Below are 25,418 nucleotides of genomic sequence, written 5' to 3' on the forward strand. Positions count from 1 at the left end.
CCAGAAACGTTTGTATTCCTGGGTCTCATGGAACTGTAACAAATGGAGAGACAGTTATTGGCCAGCTACTGCTTACCTGGTACTGCACAGAAAACAGACTGAAACACAAACCCAGACTTTCTATGAAATGGCCTATTTGCTCATCCTGGAGCTTCTGCATGAGGGTCAGGCTTGTGGTTTGGGACACCTCTAGAGTCCTACGAAGGTGAACTCTGGAAATGGAGTCTATGCCATTTTATGCCCTCGCTCTGCCTCACAACATCTCTGGGATCTCAGGGAAAGGAACTTTTACAATCATCTGGTGCCCCAATTTTTGAAAATGCTGCACAGTGGACACCTCTGTATCTCCTGGCTCTGTTGGCCATCAGGATGTATGTTTGTGGTACCCTAGCACTGTGTGTATTTTCATACTTTAAAATCTGTTACTTGAGGGTCTGTCTTCCAATCACCCTGAACCTAGCTGCTGATTGAGATCCTCCCCTTTGGGACAATAAAAGGTCTTGGTACATCCTTCACCACTGGAGCCAAAAACTAAAATATGCTGCTTGGACAATCACAAGAGTTTGAGAAAACCAAGAGTTAGACAAGGTTGAATGGCAAGGTTCATCTCCTATGTGAGGCCACCCTTCAAAACTGGAAGAGGTCGCTGTTTTATCTAACACATAGCATTGGACAGAATAAAACAAAATGAAGAGACAGAGTGTTCCAAGCAAAAGAAGGTGGCAAAACATCAGAAAAGGATCTTAATTATACAAAGGTAAATAATCTATCTAAAAAATTTGAAGTAATAGTCATAAAGATGCTCACCAAGCTCAGGAAAAGAATGAATGAACAAGGTGAGAACATCAACAAAGAGTTATAAAATATAAGAAAATACCAAGTAGAAGCCATAGAACTGAAGAATAAAATAACAGAACTGAAAATTCAATAGAGGGATTCAACAGCAGACTAGATGAACAACAAGAAAAGATCAGTGAACTCAAGAACAGGGTAGTGGAACTCAAGCAGAGCAGCAAAAAGAAAAAGAAAATAATAAAAATGAAGATAAATAAGGGGCTTACTGGACAAATTAAGCAGACCAATATTCACATAATAGGGATCCCAGAAGGAGAGGAAAGAGTCAAAGGGACAGAAAACTAGTTAACGTTTGTCACCATAAAGAATAACGTATGTCTTTTTTTTTTCTTGTGATAAGAACTTTTAAGATCTAATCTCTTAGCAACTTTCAAATGTGCAATACAGTGCCCCTCCACCCTGCCACTCCTGGTATGTACCCTTGGCCAGTACAAGAGCCCCATCCAAGCAACCCTCCATCCTGCCATATCAAGTGGGTGCCATCAGCCAGCACTAGAGCCCCTCTCAAGGGCCCCAAACTGGGGATCCAGCCACAGACTGGCCTGCAAGAGTCATGGCCTGGACTTTCAGGTGGGCCGAGGGCCAGCCCTAATCACTGGTGTGCCTTGCAGCTGTCCCTCATAGGTGCACTGAGAGACAGCCCCACTCACCAGAAAGTCTGTAGCAGTCATAGCCTAGCCAGAACAGAAGAATGCACACAGCCCATACAGGGGGCAGTCTTGGGGCACTCGGCTTTGGTCTCCAGGTTGGTTTGCACTACTGGGCCCTACAGGACCACCTTCTTCTTGAAATCACTCCCTCAAGAAAAAACTACCTAGTACATAGAAACACACAGAAAGAAGCAAAATGAGGCACCAGAGGTTGTAAATGAAAGAACAAGATGAAACCTGAGAAAAAGAATGAAATGGAGATAAAGTTCAAATTAATGGTCATAAAGATGGTCACCAAACTGTAAGAAGAATGATCACAGTGAGAACTTCAACAAAGACATAGACAATATACAAAAAGAACCAATCAAGCTGAAAAATGCAATAATGAAATAAAAAAAATACACCAGAGGTAATCAACAGCAGATTAAATGAAGCAGAAGACTGGATAAGCAATATGGAAGACTGGATAGTGAAAAGTGCCCAGAGAAGCAAAAAGAAAAAAAAAAGAATTTAAAAAATTGAGGTTATTTTAAGGAACTTCTAGGGTAACACCAAGCATACTAGCATTCATATTATAGGTGCCCCAGAAGGAGAAGAGAAAGAGAAAGGATCAGGAAAGATATCTGAAGAAATAATGTCTGAAAACGTACCTAACCTGGTGAAGGAGATCCAAGTTCAGGAAGCACAGAGTCTCAAATAAGATGGACCCAAAGAGAGCAAATACACATTATATCACAGTGTCAACATTTAAAAATCAACAGAGAATCTTAAAAACAGCAAGAGAAAAACAACTAGTTATGTAGAAGGGAACCCCCATAGGATTATCAGCTGGTTTTTCAGCAAAAGCTTTACAGGCCAGAAGGGAGTAGCATGATATATTAAAATTAATGAAAGAAATACTTACAGTAAAAGATACAGTACCCATCAAGATTATCACTCAGAATTTAAGGAGAGATGAGGAGTTTCTCAGACGAGCAAAGCTAGAGGAGTTCATCAACACCAGACAGGTCACACAAAAAATGTTAAGGGAGTTCTTTCAATTGAATAGAAGAGGCCATAACTAGAAGTAAGAAAATTATGAATGAAATGAATCTCACTGGTACAGGTAAACATATAGTAAAGGCAGTAGGTCAACCACCTATGTAACTAGTACAAAGGTTGAAAGACAAAAGTAGATAATCATCTACCTATAATAATTAGTTAAAGTATACACAAAATAAGATGTCAAATATGATATCAAAAACCAAACATAGGGGGAGTATAAATGTAGCACTTTTGGAACACATTTGAACTTAAGCAACCATCAACTTAAAACAGACTGCCATATACATAGGATATTACATATGAAGCTCATGGTAAACACAAAACAAATATCAATAATAGTTAGACAAAAAATAAAGAGAAAGGAACTTAAACATAACACTAAGGGAGGTCACCAAATACCAACAGAAGACAGCAAGAGAAGAAGGAAACAGAACTACAAAAACAATAAGAAAACAATCAATAGAATGGCAGTAAGTCTATATCTACCAATAATTTAAATATATAAATAGACTGAATTCTCCAATCAAAAGACATAGGGTGTTTAAATGGACAAATAAAAACAAGACTATATATGATACCTACAATAAACTCATGTCAGATCTAAAGACACACAGAATGAAAGTGAAAGCATGGACAAAGATATCCCATGCAGATGGAAATAAAAAGAAAGTTGGGGTAACAATACTTCTATCAGACAAAATAGACTTTAAAACAAAGCCTGTTATAAGAGACAAGAAAAGGTCATTACATGATGATAAAGGAATAAATCCAACAAGATGATGTAACACTTGTAAGTATCTATGAACTTAATATAGGGGCACCTAAATACATGAAGTATATATTAGCAGACACAAAGGGAGAAATTGATAGTAATAAAATAATAGTAGGAGACTTTAACACCCTACTTATATCAATGAATAGATCATCCAGGCAGAAAATCAATAAAGAAACATTGGCCTTAAATGACACATTAACCAGATGAATTTAATAGATATACAGAGCTTTCCATCCAAAATTGGCAGAGTGCACATTCTTTTCAAGTACACATGAAATATTCTCCAAGATATTCTCCAGGATAGATCATGTTAGGTCACAGAATATTCTACAGGATAGATCATGTTAGATCACAAAACAAGTGTGAATAAATTTAAGAAGATTTAAATTATATCAAGTATCTTTTCCAACCACAACAGTTTGAAACTAGAAATAAATTGCAAGTCAATCAATTCAAATGTAGTAGAAGAAAGTAAATAATAAAGATGAGTGGAAATAAATGAAATATATACTTAAAAATTAGAAAAGATAAGGGAAACTATAAAAGTAGGTTATTTGAAATGATAAAATTGATAAGCCTTTAGCCAGACTTTCAAGGATAGAAGAAAGATATTGGTGAAAGAAATTGAAGGCAACACACAAAAAAAATGGAAAGATATACCATGCTCATGGGTTGAGAGAGTTAATATTGTTAAAATGTCCATACTACTGCATCTACAGTTTCAATGCAATTCCTATCAAAATACCCATGACATTTTTCACAAAGCTAGAACAAATAATCCTAAATGTGTAAGGAACCACAAAAGACCCTAAACAGTCAAAGTGATCTTGAGAACAAATAAAACTGGAAGTATCACACTCTCTGATTTCAAACTCTACTAGAAAACCATAGTGATCAAAACAGTGCAATATTGGTAATTAGGACGTGTGGTGCATTTTCTTGGGGGTTACTTTTTGAGTTTTGATTTACATAAAATAAATGCTCATATTTTACCTGTACATTTTCATGTCTTTTGACAACATACACATTTTCACAAATACCATTCCAATCAGGATAAGAATACTTCCCAACACCCCCAAAATTCCTGGTGCACCTTTCCAGTCAACCCTCCCCCCCAAGGCAAATGCTTCACCAATTTCTATCACATTAGATTAGTTTCATCTGTTCCAGAAATTCATATACACAATAGGCAGTGTTCATGTCTGACTTCCTTGCTCAACAAAATGTTGTTGTATACATCAGAAGTTCATTCCTTTTTGTTGCTGGCTAGTATTCTATTGTGTGAAAAAAAACACAATTTGTATATCTGTTCATTTGATGGACATTGGAGTTGTTTCCAGTGTAAATCCTTTATGAATAAACCTGTGATGAAAATCCTTGCCCCTCAAACCAAACCAAAGTAAAGCAAACCCAAACAAGAAGTACAATGTTAGCACAAAAACAAACACATAAATCAGTGGAACAGAATAGAGTTCAGAAATAAACTCACACTTAAATGGTCAATTAGTCTTCAACAAAGTAGGCAAAAAATACAATGAGAGAAGACAGTCTCTTCAATAAATGGTGTTGGGAAGACTGGACAACTACATGCAAAACAGTGAAACTGGACTTTCTTATATCATATACAAAAATAAAGTCAAAATGTATTTAAGGACTTAAATGTAAGAATGGAAATTATAAAATTCTCAAAGAAAAACAGGAGTAAGCTTTGGACATTGGTCTGAGCAATATTTTTAAAGATTTTATTTATTTATTTGAGAAAGAGAGTGAGAGAGAGAGAGCACATGAGAGGGGGGAGGGTCAGAGGGAGAAGCAGGTTCCCTGCTGAGCAGGGAGCCTGATGCGTGACTCGATCCTGGGACTCCAGGATCATGACCGGAGCCGAAGGCAGTCGCTTAACCAACTGAGCCACCCAGGCGCCCTGACCAATATTTTTTGGATCTGTCTAGTCAGTAAAGGACAACAAAAGCAAAAATAAACAGATGGGACTACATCAAACTAAAAAAGTTTTTGCACAGTGAAGGCAAACATCAATAAAATGAAAAGGCAACCTACTGAATGGGAGAAGGTATTTGCAAATGATATACCTAATAAGAGGTTAATATCCAGAATATATAAAGAACTTATACAACTCAACACTAAGAACACAAATAATTCCATTAAAAATTGACAGAGGACCTGAATAGACATTTCTCCAAAGAAGATATATAGATGACCAACAAACTCATTAGATATGCTCAACTTCACTAATCATCAGAGAAATGAAAATCAAAACCACAATAAGATATCACCTCACACTTGTCAGAATGGCTGTTATCAAAAATAAGAAATAATGAATCCTGGTGAGGATTTGGAGAAAAGGGAACTCCATGCACTGTTGGTGAGAATGAAAAATGGGGTAGCTGCTATGGAAAATAGTATGAGGGTTTCTCAAAAATTAAAAATGGACCTACTATATGATTCTGCAATTCCACTTCTGGGTATTTATCTGAAGAAAATAAAAACATTAATTTGAAAAGATATATGCACCCCTATGTTCACTGCAGTATTATTTACAATAGCCAAAATAAAGAAACAACCTAAACATTCACTGATAGATATATGGGTAAGAAAACATTTTATATATATATCATGTATATATCATATATCAGCCAAAAAACCCACTATGAGATCTTGCCATTCGTGCAACATAGATGGACCTAGAGGATACTATGCTGAGTGAATAAGTCAGAGAAAGACAAATACCCATGATTTCACTTATATGTGGAATCTAAGAAAACAAAACAAGCAAAGAAAATTAAAAAAACCAAACCCAAACAGAAATATACTGTAAATACAGAAAACAAACTGGTGTTTGCCAGAGAGGAGGGGATGGGAGAATGAAAAAAAAATAGCAGAAAGAAATTAAAAAGTACAAACTTCCAGTTATCAAATAAATAAGACATGGGGGTACAATGTACAGCATAGGAAATATAGTTAATAACATGTAACAACTTTGTATGATGACAGATGGTAATTAAGTTATTATGGTGATTACCTTGTAATGAATACAAATGTTGAATCACCTATGTTGTACAGGTGAAACATATATTATTGTCAACTACACTTCAATAAAAAGAAATAATAAAAAGAAATACTATTCTCCACTAAAAGGAACTGGGGCACGTTGGAGAAATGATTGAGTCTAGGGCTAAGGCAGAAAAATCAAATGAGTGTGGAACATCTTGTGTCAGAATATAAGGAGGTGTGGGAGCCTGGGTGGCTCAGATGGTTAAGCGTCTGCCTTCGGCTCAGGTCATGATCCCAGGGTCCTGGGACTGAGTCCCGCACTGGACTCCCCGCTCAGCGGGGAGCCTGCTTCTCCCTCAGCCTCTCTCTCTGTCTCTGTCTCTTGTGAATAAATAAAATCTTTAAAAAAAAAAAGAATATAGGGAGGTTTTCAAAGAACTATGGAGATTTGTCAAAGGGACCCAAAACCAGTTTGAAGTGGCTCACAATAGCCAAACCAGGGACAATTTGAATGTCATAAATAACAATGATAGTAATGGATTATAACCCAGTTAGTATAATTGGAAAACATGATTCAAAATTAAAATTGTGAGCCATTTGTCAGTATGCAATGAAAACAGACTAAGCAATGGTTCTGTAATAATGTTGCCAAGATGCATAACCTCAGTGTAGTTATGAGAGAACATTTTATAATCCTAAATCCCAAATTGAAGAAAAGGATTATTCTAGCAAATAATCAGCCTATAATCATAAAACTTTTCAAAGTCATGAAATTCAAGAACAAATGTAGATAATAGATAACTAAACAACAAACTTAGATATTGAGAATTAAATGGTTGATTCTGAACTGGATCCTATTGCTATAAAGTGCCAATATTGTGATAAAGGGGAAATTTGAATGGAATTTGAGGCTTAGATATTAGTAATGTATCACTATTTTCTGATTTTGAAGGTTCTGCTTAAGGAGAATTTAGTTCTATGTAAGAATTATACATTAAAATATTTTGAGTTATTAATATTGTTTTTGGCAATTATTCTTAACTGTTTCAGGAAACATTTATCCTTTGAACTATATTGTATCATTTCTCTAAGATTTATTTAGATTGCTACAAAATTAAACAAAAGCCCATGAAGTAGTACACTTAGAAATGTGCAAATATAAAATAAAAAAGAATCTCAGACTTACAGATTTTATATACTCAGTGTTGATATATTTTAATTGATAGATTTTGATACCAAAGAATAAATAACCCTGATTTTTCATTAGCATAATCAGTCTTTTATTCCTTCAGTTTACATAAATTCCCTAATATGTTTCATTTTCTCATAACTATTACTTCTTATTATAATAATTATGTTGACAATCATAATGAAAATAATAAGATATATTTAAAGAGAGCTTTCTGTGTGTGAACCACTGTTAAGAGTTTTAATATATTCTAACTCATATCATTTTAACTTCCTTTACGTGCTAGATGTCTATTATATAGAATTACAATACAAATAGACTTATTGCTTTCATTTATGACTTGCATCAGGAAAAAAGCACATGAAACTAATAAGACACTATATGTTAACTAACTGGTATTTAAATAAAAACTAAAGGGGGAAAAAAAGAGTTCTCCCCTCCTTCTTGGCTCTTTTGTAAATGAAGTGTACAGAATTCATAGTATTCTTTTTTTGTTGTTGTTGGAGAACTGAATCAAACAGATTTTATTCAACTCTTTAGGATGAGGAAAACAAATGATATAAAATAAGTCATAAGAAATGCTCTCTTGTACTATTTCAAACTATTTTCAATGTTTTACAAAATGCTTACACAGCAAATACAAAAAGCTTTAACACAGTCTTATAACTTTTGCTGCAATAAACTCAACATTAACAAACATACAAATTTCTTCTATACCAATCTTAAAAGTAGAATTACTGAATTACTAATTTTACAATGTTATTCATACTTATTTTTATTCATATGTATTTAATGAGATCATTGCCAATATATACATTATTTTCCTTAACTTTATTTTTACATTAAGCCTGGTATCTGTCATGCAGCCATCAAAAACCTTCCAGTAAGTTACACAGGTTTGTAGTCCAATTTAGACTCTAGCTTCTTAGAATCAACCACTTTTCTGACTGTTTTCATGAAATCTTCCTGTACTACAAAATCATAGTATTCTATTGAAGAGGGTTTCTTTGAAACTGATATTATTCCATTTATCTGAAGAATATAATTTATTTTTAGACGTTCCCATGGTGTAAAGTTTTTTAGCAGTTGCAGCATGGATGAATTTAAACGTATGATTTCACAGCCTGAATTTGAATGTCTTCACAATCAAATAGTTTCAAAAGTGGTTTACCAAGGAAGAAATTCACTTTGTGGCAATGGAATTTTGGAACCACCAGAACAATGTGATTGTGGTGGTACAGAGGTTAGTGACAAACATAATAGCTTATCTAAAGATTTTTCTTTGTGTTTCTTGTGTAGCCTTATAAATATAGATGTGTTATAAAACAGAAAGACTTTTTTTTTTCCCCAAATGCTGCACCATTTATCAAATATCTAAAGGAGATATTGGGCCATGTGATAATGGACTCATCCTGAATTTAAAGCATTTGAAGAGTTTAAGTAAAGGGTAAGTGTAGCATGGATTAAAGAGGTAGATTTTCTTCATTGTGTAACCATTAATAGCAATACCCACTTTTCTGTATTATAAAGATGGTTAATGTCGATATTATTACCATTACCTCAGTCATCTCCTGAACTCCTCCAAAGTGACTGCATTGGTTCACTAAGTTATTACATGTGTATTGTTTACCTCCTCAAATCCTAATTTCCATTTTTGCAACTGTGGGACTTTTATTTATTTGAATTCAACTTCACAGAATTTGATTAATAATAGTCCTTGATGTGTTGTTGTTATATTTAGCTTTTTGCTATTACTTTTTTTAATTTGTGTTTGGTAAGATGGCTAATCATTGAATTTTGTTATAACCTCTTTCATATAATTATTAATAGTGATAATTTTGAGTATTTCATATTTGCTTGAGAAAATGTAAACTGTTAGGAACAAAATTCTATATAACTTGATTTCATTATAATTTCTAGGTTAATGACTCAAATATTCTATATTCTTATTAGTTTTTTTTTAAAGATTTTTTTTATACTTATTTTATTTTATTTCATTTTTTTAATTTTTTAATTGTTATGTTAATCACCATATATTACATAATTTGTTTTGGTGTAGTGTTCCATTATATTCTTATTAGTTTTGTTTGCTTAAACTCTCAGTACTTAAGAAATAATATTGATACCTCCAACTATACAGTTGTATTTGCCTAATTCTCATTATAATTTACTCAGTTCATGCTTTGTATATTTTGAAGGTTTTTATATGGCGCAAACATATTTACAATTTTTATATCTTCCTAGAAATTTAACATTTACCTTTAAATACTGAATCTGTTTTTCTCTCATGTTGCTTTCTGTTTTAGTCTATCTGGTCTGGCATACATCTGTATCTGTGCACACACTGGTTTTCTTTAATTCGTATTTCCCTAATATTTTTCTATTTACATTTAGTTTTTCTGTACTTTTAAGTTCAATATTTTCATTGGGTTTTAATTTATTATTCACTCTGTCTTTGATTTATAAGATTATCCCCACAAACATTATTATGACTTTTTGCTTGTTGTTTTAATTAACTAGAGTCCATAATTTATTCAGATTTCATTTGTTTTTATCTAATTGCATCTTTCTGTCCAGGATCATCTCCAAGATACCTCATTACATTTACCTGTTATGACTTTTTTTGTTGAGAGGGTGGAGAGGGATCGAGGGGGAGGGAGAGAGAGAATATTTATTTATTTATTTATTTATTTATCTATTTATATTATTTTAATTTTTAATTTTTTATTTATTCATTTGGGACAGAGAGCTAGAGCAGGAGCCGTGGGGAGAGGCAGAGGAAGAGGGAGAAGTAGAAGACTCCCTGCTGAGCAGGGAGCCCGCCGTGAGGCTCCATCCCAGGACCTGGAAATCATGACCTGAGCCGAAGGCAGTTGCTTAACCATCTGAGCCACCCAGGCTCCTTATTTATTTTTTATTATTAACATATAATGTATTATATTTTTCAGAGGTACAGGTCTGTGATCCAACAGTCTGTGATTCAACACAATTCACCAGCACTCACCATAGCACATACCATCCCCAATGTCAATCACCCAGTCACCCCATCCCTCCCACCCCCCTCCATGGGGCTCCATGCCCATCTAGCAGAGCCCATCATAGGGCTGGATCTCACAACCCTGAGATCATGATCCCAGCCGAAACTGAGTTGGACACTTAACCAACTGAGCCACTTAGGCACCCCTGGCTATTATGACTTCTTATGGTCCTCTAGACTACATATTATCTATAACTTTAGTTGTCTCAAAATTTTTATATTTCTTATGTTCACTTTGCCACATTTGTTTTTCTTTTTTTTTTTATTAACATATAATGTATTATTTGTTCCAGGGGTACAGATCTGTGATTCATCAGTCTGACACAATTCACAGCGCTCAATTGAATTTTTTCTTTTGATCTGTATGTTTTGTTTTTCTTTCTTCCACTATTTCTGTGAGTGATTCAGTAGATATGTACTTTCAATCTCCCTTTAGTGATTATCCTTGCATTTTACCATATATACTTAAGGTTTAACCATAGCTGGGCCACATTTCCCCAAAATAACAGGATTTCCAACACAATTAACTTACATGATGTTTTTGTAAAATATTTAATTTCTGTCATCTTTATTCTTTACACTGGAAAGTACTCCAAAGATTTTATTCAGAAGGTAGTTGCTTTATTTTACCTACCATTCCTTTTGTTTATTAAGGGGTTATTTTTTGCATGTAAAATTTCCTTCTGAAATAATGTCCTTTTGAATTATATTCTATTCCTTAAAATATACCTAAATATATACTTAAAATATACTTTATATATTCTCTTTATATATGTTATCTTGATAGGACAGTTCACTGCCCACTTTTGTTTAAAAAAATATTTATGTCATACTCATCATTTCATTTTGATATATAATACACATGAAATATGAATGAAGAGTGTAACAAATAGATACTTAACAAGCACCTGAATAATTTACACTGAGGTCAAAACAAACCTTACCTCTACCAAAGGAGCTCTTTGCATGTCTCTTCTCGATTACATGCCCCTTCCTTCCAATCATCATTTACAATTTAATGATGATCATTTCAGTGCTTTACTCTTCAAGATAGTTTACCTCTATTTTTTGCATCCTTATGCAATATGCTTTGGTTGACTGTTTTCTACCTTTATATTGCAATCATATGGTTTCTATCGTTTGGTAACTTGGACTTTCATTCAATATTATACTTGCAAAGCTCATCTATTTTTAATATAGCTATAATCCAAATGTTTTCATTGCTTTTAGTGTTAATTTTATGAATAGTATAGTTTATTTATTGATCTATGTCAGTGAAAATATAAGTTTTATTATTAAGACTCTTGCAGTTAAGGCTTTCTTTTTGCAAATATTTCCTGCTGAACATGTGCCTGCATTGCTCTAGGCTCTTCCCCAATATGTGAAAGTGCTATGTCCTGAGGTATATGTGTATGTATTTCTTTGAATTGAAGATATCTTACCTACTTTGGGTTTTCTTATTCTTGAATGATCTGTGCCTGTCTTTCATACATTTTTTGGCTATTTCATCAGCATTCACTTCTGTAAATTATCAGCAATTTATCAGTAGTGTGGTAGAAGGCTTAGAGGTATGCTGTTTCTCCAGTAAACCAAGTTTTCTTGGCATGAGACAGGTCTTGTAGGGAGGACCCCAATGATCTAGTAGTTCAGGTGAAGCAGTAGGTGGGCTGGTGATATATGTTTCTTATGGGGTGAACAGTCTCCTGTTTGTGGGGTTTACCAGTGTCAGAGGCCAGTCTGTTTATGAAGGAAATTTGGGGGTTTTCCCACCCAATTAAATAGGATTTTTTCATAAAGAACTTTTAATGGGAATATCAGAATCATACATTTATTTCACTTAACTACAGAGTAAAGTTCTTTGGTTCCAATGAGCCAGTGGATATCAAAGGAAATTCAGGGCCAGAAGATGAAATCAGCTGTGTATGGTCAGAGATGCCTGCAATTTCATGAGATTTAAATCAGATGTAAGGCCCAATGACAAGGCTTTTTTCCTCAATTATCCTGGACTGCTTTAATTGATCTTGTTGCTGAACTCCACCTACCCCCAATGAAACTTAGTTGCTTTTTTTTTGGTGACTCATATAGTGACATATCAAGAATATTATTTGAATTGTAAAGTCTGTCTTTAATCATATGTTTAAATTAAATAGCATGCAGCATAAAGCAATAAAGTTTTTCAGTGCAGGCCATTATAAAAACGTTATGATTGTGACAGAATATCTACACACTCAATAGTATGTCACATTTTACAAGAATTAGTATAATCCAGAGAAGACACATAACTGTGGGAGTCCAGGACAGTAAAACTATGCTCTAAGCATTGCCTGATGAAATTAAAATGAATTTGGTCAACTTCCCACAATGGTATACAAAGTAGTAGCTATACTCTATGCCAAAAGCTATTAGTGGAAAAAATATTTTATTTTATTTATTTTTTGAAAAGATTATTTAGTTATTTGTCAGAAAGAGTGCGCACAAGCACGGGGAGCAGCAGACAGAGGGAGAAACAGGATCCCCGCTGAACAAGGAGCCCGATGTGGGACTCCATCCCAGGACCCTGGGTTCATGACCTAAGCCTAAGGCAGACGCTTAATTGACTGAGCCACCCAGGCATCCCGGAAAAAATATTTTAATTATTGTTAATTTGTTGTTCAGTCTGGGAACAATGGTTTCTAATTCTTGTTTATATTTCAGTGGTATAATGCAAGCCTCTAATTACTCATGACTTACCCCAGCCCCAGACAGTACTTTATTTTTTCCTTACATGTGACATTCTACAACTTCGAGATACTTTAGGAGTATAGGCAGTTCTTACTTTACCCAATCATTATAGAAGCTATGAATGTGTATCATGTTGAGAACCAAGAAAAAATTTATCAAGTGATAAAAACTAACACAAGAACAAAAATACACAAAAGGCATAAAAAACAATAGCCAGGTTAGTTCCAGTGTTTAATAAGCTCAAACATAAATTTTCAGAAGGTGTTACCTGTTGTAAAATTTCAATCTACTTTTTAAAAAAATAGTTGATGATTTTTTAAAAAGTTGATGATAGATTTATGGCAAAATTGAGCAAATAATACAGTGAGCTCTATATAACCACCCCACCCACTACCCCAATTCCAGCACACAGTTTTTCTATTATAAGCATCTAATGTTAGTGTTGTACATTCGTTATAATGGATGAGCCAGTATTGATACATTATGATTGACTAAATTCAATAGTTCACTTTTTGTTATACAATTTTGAGGATTTTCATAAAATTTATAATGACATGTATTCACTATTATAGCGTCATGTAAAATAGTTTCACCACCCTAAAAATCCCCTGTGTTTCACTTATTCAACCCACCTTCCCTTCTCCCACACTTTCATTTCTCTGATCCATTTTGGGTTGATTTTTACAGAAAAGATAAAGTTTGTGTCTAAATTTTTTTTTGACATATGCACATCCAATTATTCCAGCAACATTTACTCAAAAGTTCATTCCCTATTCAATTGCCTTTGTTCTGTTCTTTTTCTTTAGTTAAGGTGGGAGTGATACTTCCAAGCTCTTTACATGTCAGAGCTGAAACCAGAAGTCCCTGATTTGCTCCAGTCTCTTTTTCACTGGTTAGCACCTTCAGATTTTGAATGATCCATTTATTTGGGGAATTTCAGACCCTACTGATATATTTCCCTGTCTTCTTTGGAGCCTCAGGCTGCTAGCTTTGCCACCTTTCCTCTCCATGTTCTAACCTTGTCCCTAGGGAGACCCCTAGGTAGCCCATTGGAACCATCACTTCCACAAAACACGCAGAGTCAGCAATACATGACCTGCGAGTGTGTGCCTTCTTTAAAATTTGTGTTACTAGGTCGCTTACCTGCTTTACCCAAGTCCCACCATTGGTAACCAATACCCATCATTGTCCCAGTGATCCTTTTCTGCAGGTAATCCTGCCCTTATAAAGTATCTTGCCACACTGAATAGGGCCCACCTCTTTGATCATTAGGATCTCTGGAAATGATGGTGTGTTACTTTTGTGGATAAGCCAGAAAGAACAGTTGTGACATTTGCATTTTATAGCATATAGAGCAACACACACAAATGTTCACATGTATTCCTCAAAATATATTTGGAATTTTTTCTAGTTTATGTTTAGGTATGCAATCCATCTGTAATTTTGCCTTACATGGCAAAAGGGACTTTGAATATATGATCAAGCTGAGGACTTTGAGCGTGTTAGGTATCCTCTATTATCATCTAAGCAGATCCAATGTAATAATGACAAGGGGCAGGTCAGAGTCAGAGGACATGGGAAAATGATATTTGAAGATGCTGTACTGCTGATTTTGAAGGTGAAGTTTCCATAAGCCAAGGAATGCAGGTGGCCTCTAGAAGCGGGAAAAGGTAGGGAAACAGATTTTCTCTAGAGCTTCCAGAGAATGCACAGCTTTCAACATCTTGATCTTAGTCCAGTAAGACCCCTTTTGGACTTTTGATCTCCAGAACTAAAAAATAATGCATGTACATAGTTTTAAGCCACTAAGTATGGTAAGTTTTTTTTTACAGCAGAAATAGGAAATGAATACAAGACTGTGTCAATTCTGTGTTTCTTTTGATAGGCAAACTCCTTGAATGCATTTTAACTATTTCCTGCCAAGCAGCCTGCAGTTTTCTGAAAACAATAATTTGGCTATCATACCAAGCCTAGATAGGGAGAAATTGGTCTATTTTGGGAGAAATCATTGCTGTCAAGACATTTGTTGCAATCTCAGCAGCATTTGCTGATGCAAGTTCAAGGTCCAGTTCTTAGGAGACTGAATATTAATGTAGGAGAAACATAAATACCAGAAGGGACCTGTAGGAGGTAATCTATATTCTCTACCCCTTCTCCACCAACTGAGCCAGCTAGGCACCCCAGAATTTACCATATTTAAAGACTATACTTCCTGTCTTGAGTGTGTGTTCCACTGGTATTTAACTCTTGGTTGTCTACTTACCTTTTAAAATTTATCTTTTATGAATACATTTTGGGACACCTGGGTGGCTCAGTGGGTTAAGTGTCCAACTCTTGATTTCAGCTCAGGTCATGATCTCAGGATCATGGGATGAAGCCTCGTGTCAGGATCCACGCTCAGTGAGGAGTCTGCTAGAAATTCTCTCTCGCAAATAAATAAATCTTTTTTTAAAAAGTACATTTCATCTTTCTGAAGATGATCTTCTGTAACCCAGTGGTGAGAGAGAATTTCTCCCAAGAACACACCATCAGATTCTTCATTAGATTTTCTCTGGCATAATATTCAGATCTACAAGGCCTTATGACTCAGACTTGAACTATTGGTTTTCTTTTTCTGGCCCTTGGCTTGCAGGGAATTTTGTCTACCTTTTGCAAAAGTGTTTATTCAGAGTATTTTATTGCCCAGTTCCTGAATGGTTTTTCAGAGATTATTCCTGAGACACAAGAGGAGATTCAGTTGTTTCTGATAGCCTAGTTGCACTGTTTGTATGAACTGATTGATCTGATTTGCATGCCTATTTCATCATCTGGACACTCTTAGTCTTCATTAAAAACCTAAGATGGAGTCACAGTGGACTAAAGAAAAATGGTTGCTTGCCTCACGGGATTTTAAGAGCATCTATTGGAAAATGGGAATTTATTTTGGTTAGGCCATTGTTTTATTATAGCTGTAAAGACTGTTAAAAAGAAGATAACAGGCCCATAATGGAGTCACTGGGGTAAGCCCCATGTTGACCAAACCAAGACTTAAATGGTTTTAACTCTCCCAGAAATAGAATCTTAAATCAGCCAAGTCAGGAATCACCCGATCACTACTAGCTATTGCCTGATAGACCCCTGATGTCCCCTAAAGGAATGTAACTGCAATAACAAACAAGCTTATTTGCCAGTATAACTTCCTTGTTCCTGGTCCCTTCTGCCTATAAAAATTTTTCATTTTGTATAGCTTCGCAGATCTTTCTTTGGCTAGACTAGATGCTGCCCAGTTTGAATTGATTTTTGCTCAGTTTATCTTTTAACAAGACCTACTGCAATAAGCTGCAGTGAGTCTTTACATTCTCTTTCTCCATGTCTATATCATTAACCGGAGTGGTCACTGACAAATGATGCTTAGAGCATGATGCTTGTTTTTAAGTGACCAAGTGACTTCCTAGTCTTCAAATCCAGAAAAATCTGCATTGATCCCTAATATATTAGTCAGATGAGTCTAAGTTTTAGGATTTCATTAGGCTTTTGCCTAAATATCTAATTTCTTCCCTTTCCATGAATTAAGAACATGTCTCAATAAATGTTAGAATGACTAACTGCTCTTGATCACCAGGGATTTTTCTATCTATATTTATGGCTATGGCAGAAGGAAAGTAGTTTTATTTTCTTGATAGTGTAGGTGAGTGAATAACCACCACAATAAGCTTTCCTTAATATTACAAGACCACCAACCCCACTGATGGAACTTATCAGGAATCTCAACAATGATGGTCAAAGACCATTTGTCCCCATTATCACTGAAAACCAGCAACCAAGTTAGCTCCACACCTGGCCAGATGATCCATAGGCATTGTGACTTTGTCTTTTGTTTCAGCACAAAATTTAGGATGTGTCTAGGTAGTCTTCATTATATTTATTTATATTGTTTTCTTTTTGGCTTGCTGAGTTTTGTTTTGTCTTTTAATTTGACTTATGTTATACTTAATTAGATGTGGATAAAAGAAGTATTAAAATATTTACATTACCATAGACAGTTCTCCCGTAACTCCATTGACTTGGAGCAGTCAATCCCATTAGTTTCTGAAACTTCTAATCCTGTCACAACACATTATTTTTGCCCACTACTGAAATTCACATGAATAAATCATAGGTTTCGGATCCTTTTTGATTGTAGATTTTTTGCTTATATTTTTGATATTCAACTGCAACTACATGATTGAACATATCTGTAGTTCATTGGTATTTATTGTGGAGTAGTATTTCTTTGTATGAATATAATATTGTTTGTTCATGGAATTATTAATGAACATTTAGGTTGTTTTTGGTTTCAAGTATGAAAAATGCTTCTAAAGAACATGTCTTTTTTTTCTGTTTTTAGGAATAGAATTACTGGGTCATATGTTAATTGTACTATTAAATTTGTAACAAAACATCAATCTGCATTTTAAAATCCTTGTAATATTTTACATTCCAGCCATCTATGTATGAGAGGCAGTTGTTCCTTATTCTTACCAACTTTTGTTACTGCCAGTCTCTTTCATTTTAGTAATTTCAATGTGTGCTTGTATTTCACTGTAGTTTTAATTTGTATTTCCCTGATGACTAATCATACTAGACAGTGTCTCATATGATTGTGCAACATTCATATTTCTATGTCTCCTTTTTGAATGTTCACATATTTTACATATTTTGATGGGATTGTTTTTTTTATTATATAGTTATAGGAATTCTTAATATAAACTATATGCAAATCTTTTGTCAGATTTTCTCCCAATATGTGGCATGGTTTGTACTTTGTGTCTTATCAATCCCAAGATTGTGAAACTTTCTCATAAGTTTTCTTTTAGAAGTTTACTGATTTTAGCTTTGATGTGTATGCCTATGATACATTTTGAGTAATTTTTGTTGGTTAAGTATTAGGGCATATTTTTTCTCTATATGTATATCTAATATCTCTAGCCCCATTTGTTGGAAAACTATCTTTTTTCCCATTGAATTACTATGCTACCTTTATTGAAAAAGAGTTCGCATACTTAGTGTTTTATTGATCCATACATGTATCCTTATACCAGTACCATCCCTTCTTACCCTGATTCACAAAATTAAGTAAATTGTATCTTCATATTTCATACTTTTTTCGAAGATAGATTTGGTGATTTTTAGGTCTTGTATTTCTGTGTAAAATTTGGAATCATTTTTCCATTTCTACCCATATCCCCTAAAAAATAAAAAATAAAAGAAAACTTAGCAAAATTTTGATTGAGATTTATTTTTTTTGGATCTATACATGAATTTGTGGGGAATTAATGTATTCATAATGTGATTTTCAAACTATGAACATTGTATATCATTCCATTTAGTTAGATGTCTCAAATTAAAACCTAAATATTTCGTATTTCTGAATGTTATTGTAAATTGTGTACCGTTTAAAAAATCCATTTCCAGTGTCTTTTGCAGGCATATAGAAATAGAATTAAATCATGAAAGTTGATTCCTCTGATAACCAGTTTAACATTACTTTGAATGATCCATATTTTGGAAAATACCTGCGAAATTGTCTAAATTAAATGATCAAATAATCCCAGTGAATATCTGAAAAAAGAATAAAATTTTGGAGTTTATTCCAGAAGTAGAGAAACATTTCAGTACTTTTCAACATATATCAAAATTAACAAAGAGACAAAAATTATGATATTAAATATTGAAGAGACATTTGATAAAAGTTTGGACAACTAGAAGTAAAAAATATATCCTTTTTGATTTCTCTAGTTTCTCAATGGCATACCACAGTTACCTATTTTATTTCTTTTTAAGATTTTATTTATTTGAGAGACAGAGAGAGAGAGCTAGAGAGCACAAGCAGGGGGGAAGGAGAAGCAGGCTCCCTACAGAGCAGGGAGACTGATGCGGGATTCCGTCTCAGGGATCTGACATCATGACCTGAGCTGAAGGCAGCCATTTAACCGACTGAGCCACCCAGAGTCCCTAACAGTTACCTATTTTTAAAGTTTTCACATCCAGTCCCTTAGTGGGATCCATTTTTTTTAAAAAAAACTTTTCTGAAGATTTTATTTATTTGACAGAGAGAGACACAGTGAGAGAAGGAACACAAGCAGGGGGAGTGGGAGAGGGAGAAGCAGGCTTCCCGTGGAGCAGGGAACCCAATGTGGGGCTCGATCCCAGGACCCTGGGATCATGACCTGAGCCGAAGGCAGACGCTTAATGACTGAGCCACCCAGGCGCCCCGTGGGATCCATTTTTAAACCGCGATTCATTGAACATCAATTTCTAAGCTCAGCATTTAGTGTAGCTTTCCAGTATACATTGAATATTGTCAGAAAATGCTCTTCACTATAGGCTTTGTCTTTGATTCTAGCCTTTGGAGGCTTTCCCTTTCATGTCATTGATTTTTTTTCCCTCCCAATATTAATATTTAGTGTGTGTTCAATCTTCTGTCTTTACTAAATACTCTTGATAATTTTTATTAAAATCTTTCTATTATGAAGCATAATACATTATTTTTAATAATGAAACTTGAAAATGGAAAAATGCCCAACTCCTGTAAATATTAAAAATTATATAATAACATTTTTTTAATTTTATTTATTTATTTGACACAGAGAGATAGCGAGAGAGAACAGGCATAAACAGGAGGAGAGGTAGGCAGAGGCAGAGGGAGAAGCAGGCTCCCCACTGAGCAGGGAGCCCAATGCGGGGACTCCATCCCAGGACCCTGGGATCATGACCTGAGCCAAAGGCAGATGATTAACTGACTGAGCCACCCAGGCACCCAATAATAACATTTTTAAATAAACTTTAGTATATGCAGTTAATGTAATTAAAGGTATTGACATTGTATCTAATTTTATATAGCATATTTATATAACAATCCAGGTATTACAAAAGATCAAGAGTAAATCATTATTCTATTGAAGCAACTGATAAATTTAACTTCTGTTTTGGGAAAGAGTTACATCATTATAGCTTCCTTCACAACACACCACTCAAACCTAACACAGACATTTTACTCACATATTTACTGGGGTTAGGGTGGAAGAAAGTTTTATCCATAAACTCAAGAACAAACCACGAAAAAAGATGATAGTTCTCAGATAGTTCTACCATTTCACAATCTCACAATATCTAAAATTTACCCAAACAAACAAACAAACCCAAAATGCACCAAAACAAAAGTCAGTTGTCAATGACAAATTATAAAACATAGTAAACATATATTAGTGGCCAAGGGTTAATATAATTAATATAAAAATGCTTATGAATAAAGGAAATAAACAGAATGCCTTAACAGAAATATATGCATAGAAATATAAACCAGAATATGTGTTTTTTAAAATTTATAGCTCATTAGTAACTAAAATAATAAAATTGAAACAGATGTAAGCACTTAGTTATTTTCACTTATCACACCTATCACTCTACTAATTTTTAAATATTACTAACAGTCTGGATCACTCTTGCACTGAATAGATAAGTATATAGAAAGAAGGAAATAAGAGTATGTTATAGTCTTTAATATTTTTGTACTCTATGACCTAATAAGTTCTAGAATTAATCTTTAATATAAAATCTTGGAGATAAAAATAAATAATAATAATAAAATTTTCATTGAAACATCCTTTAAATAATAAAATGTTATAATTTAGAAACCTCTATTTTGTCACATTCATAAATTTTTATGGATTCTCAAAATGATATCTTGAGGAGATTGGTGAGATGAAAAAGTACTTATGATATAATAAATGGAAAAATACTTTTAAATTTATAGTGCATATATTTATGAACACAAAGATTGACAGAAATTACATTAAATTTTTAACAGTTCAGTTTCTATTATTTATGGAATCATAAATAATTTCATTACTATCTTCTTTTACTATACTGGAAATATATTAGTTTTAAATGAAATGGTGTTAAAAATAAATACAGAAGTAAAAATCATACTGTGATTGTAATTAACTAAGAGACATACTAGAGTACATTTTGACAATAAATAAAATGATTTATTTGATTGAAAATTCCTATTATTGAACTTGATTATATTTGCCTTTAGCATTGCAAACAATTTGGAAAATGCTGTAATCCTGCAGATTGTACTCTGACTGAATTTGCAGAGTGTGGCACTGGACCATGCTGTGATAAAGAAACTTGTCTGGTAAGCTTTCAAAATACTACAGTATTTTCTTTCATGATTTTTTTCTGTTCTTGTGCATTCACTTATTTTTTTTTTACTTTTTTTTTACACAACTTTCAAATATATAACTTTAAATACTTGATTCATACACAGTTGACTTCGGAATTCAGAAGATGTTCTTAGATTTTTTTCAACTTCTTTCTTATCTTTGCCTTCCCTGTCTTTCAATCTCTACTCAAGATCCATCCAGTTACCCAATACCAACTCCAGATTATTTGGGCACTATGGATTCCTCTTGGTCATACCTGAGGCCATACCTGAATGTAGCTCTTCATGACCCAACAACTTATGACAAAATTACAAATAAGCCACCCAACACACAGTTGACATACAATGTTTGAATAAACAAACAATAATAATAATCTCATTTTGAGAACAGCAGAAAAGGAGTCCATGTAGAATAGTAAACAACATGTAGCATGTCTAATACTGAAGTTTAACTTTGCAAGGACTCCTGGTCCCAGAAGTAGATTGAATCCTTGACTTCCCTTGGGACGTTTTCCATTCAATTTTCCTTTATAGCTGCACCTGAAGGGAGACTGAGTAAGATTTTAGCATCTTGCCTTTTCTGTGTCATTTTCAGGAGTCAACGACAATTATAGAAGCTGATTAATTAGAGATCTTGATTGCCAGATTTCAGATTTGCCAGGTTCTCTGTCAATGAAATCTCTTCTAACGTCATTCTACTTTGTTCTATGTGTGTTCTTTTTCACTCTATGTGCTAGTAACTAAAGCCAATGGTACTTGTCTTCAAGGAGCATGAATATAGAGGCAAGCCTAGAGTTTCTGCCACTTAGCTATAAACCTTGTTGCTCTTCCCTTCACCAGAGCTCTCATTTTGGCCTTTGTCTCCAAGTCAGCAGGATTGAGCAATAAGGCTTTTCTACACAGTCCCTTGCCCCTTTCCCTTACACACAGGGATAATTCCTACATTTGGTAGGGCCTTTAAAAAATTAAGGTGAAAATCATGTACCATAACATTTGCCATTTTCAGGTGAACAATTTAGTGTCATTCAGTACATTCACAATGTTGTGCAACTGCCACCTCTATCTAGTTCCAAAACATGTTCCTCACTCAAACAGGAGACTCCCAGCCCTTTAGCCCTTGTTCTCCTTTCTCCCTTCCCCTCAGTCCCTGGCAACCACCAACTTGTGTTCCGTCTGGAGTAAACTGTTCTGGATATTTCATGTAAGTAGAAGCATAGAATATGTGACCTTTTGTGTCTGGCTTTCTTCACTTAACATAGTGTTGAAGGTTCATCCACCTTGTAGCATATGTATCAGTGCTCCTTTAAATGGCTGAAAATATTCCATTGTATGAATATACCACGATTTGTTAATCTAGTCATCCATTGATGGACATTTGGGTTTTTTCCAATCTGTTTCACCGGAGCTTTTAAGTAAATTCATAATTTGACTTTAGTTAAAAATGTAATAATAATGGAAATGACAAGAATACATTGCTCGTTTAAGTTATTTTATATTTTTGGTTTACTACTTTACAAAAATAATTGTTTTTCTTTCTCCCACAGATATCTGTAAAAGGAACTGTATGTCGGGAAAGCAAAGATCCATGTGATTTTCCAGAATTTTGCAATGGAAGAAGTGAATTTTGTGTACCTGATGTGAAATCTGCTGATTTAGAACCATGCAATAATAAGACTGCCTATTGCTATCATGGAATATGCCAAGATCCAGATAAACAGTGTGCAGACTTATTTGGAAAATGTAATAGTTGTACTTTTTTCTGGGGTTCATTTTCATTATTTTATCTTATATTTTTCCCAGTAAAGTTAACATACAGAGTTATATTAGTTTCAGGTGTAAAATACAGTGATTTAACAATTTTATGCATTACTCAGTGCTCAGCATGATAAGTGTACTCTAATCCCCGTCACGTATTTCACCCATCCCCACCTATCTTCCCTCTGGTAACCATCAATTTGTTCTCTGTAGTTAAGAGTCTGTTTCTTGGTTTTCGTCTCTCTCTCTTTTTTTCTTCCCTCTGTTTGTTTTGTTTCTTAAATTTCACATGTGAGTGAAATCATGTGATCTTTGTCTTTCTAAGATTGACTTATTTTGTTTAGCATTGTTGCTGAATTCCTGTATCACTTCTAGCAATTTTTTGCTGGAGTCTTTTAGGTTTTCCACATAGAGTATCATGTCATCTGCAAAGAGTGAGAGTTTGACTTCCTTGCCAATTCAGATGCCTTTTATTTCTTTTTGTTATCTGCTGGCTGAGGTTAGGACTTCTAGTACTATGTTGAACAACAGTGGTGACAGTGGACATCCTTGCCATGTTCCTGACCCTAGGGGAAATGCTGTCAGTTTTTTTTTTCCCACTGAGAATGATATTTGTTGAGGGTTTTTTGTGTATAGCTTTTATGATATTGAGGTATGTTACTTCTATCCCTATACTGTGAAGAGTTTTAATCAAGAAAGGATGCTGTACTTTGTCAAATGCTTTTTCGGCATCTACTGAGAGGATCATATGGTTCTTGTGCTTTCTTTCCTTAATATAGTGTTTGATTGATTGATTTGTGGATGTTGAACCACACTTGCATCCCAGGAATAAATCCCACTCCGTCATGGTGAATAATGCTTTTAATGACTGTTGGATCCTATTGGCTAGTATCTTGTTGAAAATTTTTGCGTCCATGTTCATTAGGGATATTGGTCTGTAATTTTCTTTTTTCATTGGGTCTTTGTCTGGTTTTGGGATCAAGGTAATGCTGGCCTCATAGAAAGAGTTTGGAAGTTTTCCTTCCATTTCTATTTTTTGAAACAGCTGATAATAGGTATAATTCTTTAAATGTTTGGTAGAATTCCCTTGGGAAGCCATCTGGTCCTGAGCTCTTGTTTTTTGGGAGATTTTTGATTAGTGCTTCAATTTCCTTGCTGGTTATGGGTCTGTTCAGGTTTTCTATTTCTTCCTTGTTCAGTTTTGGTAGTTTATAAAACATCTTTAAGAATGCATCCATTTCTTCCAGATTGTCTAATTTGTTGGCATATAGTTGCTTATAATATATTCTTATAATTGTTTGTATTTCTTTGGTGTTGGTTGTGATCTCTCCTCTTTTCATTCATGGTTTTATTTATTTGTGTCCTTTCTCTTTTCTTTTGGATAAATCTGGCCAGGGGTTTATCAATCTTATTAATTCTTTCAAAGAACCGGCTTCTAGTTTCTTGATCTGTTCTACTGTTCTTTTGGTTTCTATTTCATTAATTTCTGCTCTAATCTTTATTAATTATCTTCTCCGCTGGTTTTAAGCTTTATTTGCTGTTCTTTCTCCAGCTCCTTTAGGGGTAGGGTTAGGTTGTGTATCTGAGACCTTTCTTGTTTCTTGAGAAAGGCTTATATTGCTATATACTTCTCTCTTAGGACTGACTTCACTGCATCCCAATGGTTTTGAACATTTGTGTTTTCATTTTCATTTGTTTCCATGATTATTTTTTAAATTCTTCTTAAATTTCCTGGTTGACCCATTCATTCTTTAGTAGGATGCTCTTTAGCATCCATGTATGAGTTCTTTCCAAATTTCTTTTGTGGTTGAGTTCAAGTTTGAAAGCACTGTGGTCTGAAAACATGCAGGGAATGATCCCAATCTTTTGGTACCAGTTGAGACCTGATTTGTGACCCAGTATGTGATCTATTCTGATGAATGTTCCATGTGCACTTGAGAAGAATGTGTATTCTGTTGCCTTAGGATAGAATAGTCTGAATATGTCTGTGAAGTCCATGTGGTCCAGTGTGTCATTCAAAGCCCTTATTTCCTTATTGATCTTCTGCTTAAATGATACATCCATTGCTATGAGTGGGGTGTTAATGTCCCCTACTATTATTGTATTATTATCAATGTGTTTTTATTTGGTTTGTATAATTGGCTGTTCCTATGTTATGGGCATGAATATTTATGATTATTAGATCCTCTTGTTGG

General features: G+C 34.3%; 1 protein-coding gene across 4 annotated transcripts in view; it reads left to right on the forward strand.

The window, feature by feature from the left end:
* The window catches only part of LOC113924922 (A disintegrin and metallopeptidase domain 3-like), a 161,183-nt gene that overhangs the window by 77,717 nt on the left and 58,048 nt on the right, over nt 1-25,418 (forward strand). For all 4 annotated transcript variants that reach the window (XM_027599276.2, XM_027599277.2, XM_027599278.2 and 1 more), the window contains exons 12-14: nt 8,579-8,765; nt 21,340-21,441; nt 23,013-23,208. In XM_027599276.2, coding sequence (XP_027455077.2) covers nt 8,579-8,765; nt 21,340-21,441; nt 23,013-23,208 — 485 coding nt within the window. The remainder of the gene's footprint in view (nt 1-8,578; nt 8,766-21,339; nt 21,442-23,012; nt 23,209-25,418) is intronic.

Source organism: Zalophus californianus, chromosome 2, assembly GCF_009762305.2.
Source record: "Zalophus californianus isolate mZalCal1 chromosome 2, mZalCal1.pri.v2, whole genome shotgun sequence".
In the NCBI taxonomy this organism is placed as follows: Eukaryota; Metazoa; Chordata; class Mammalia; order Carnivora; family Otariidae; genus Zalophus; species Zalophus californianus.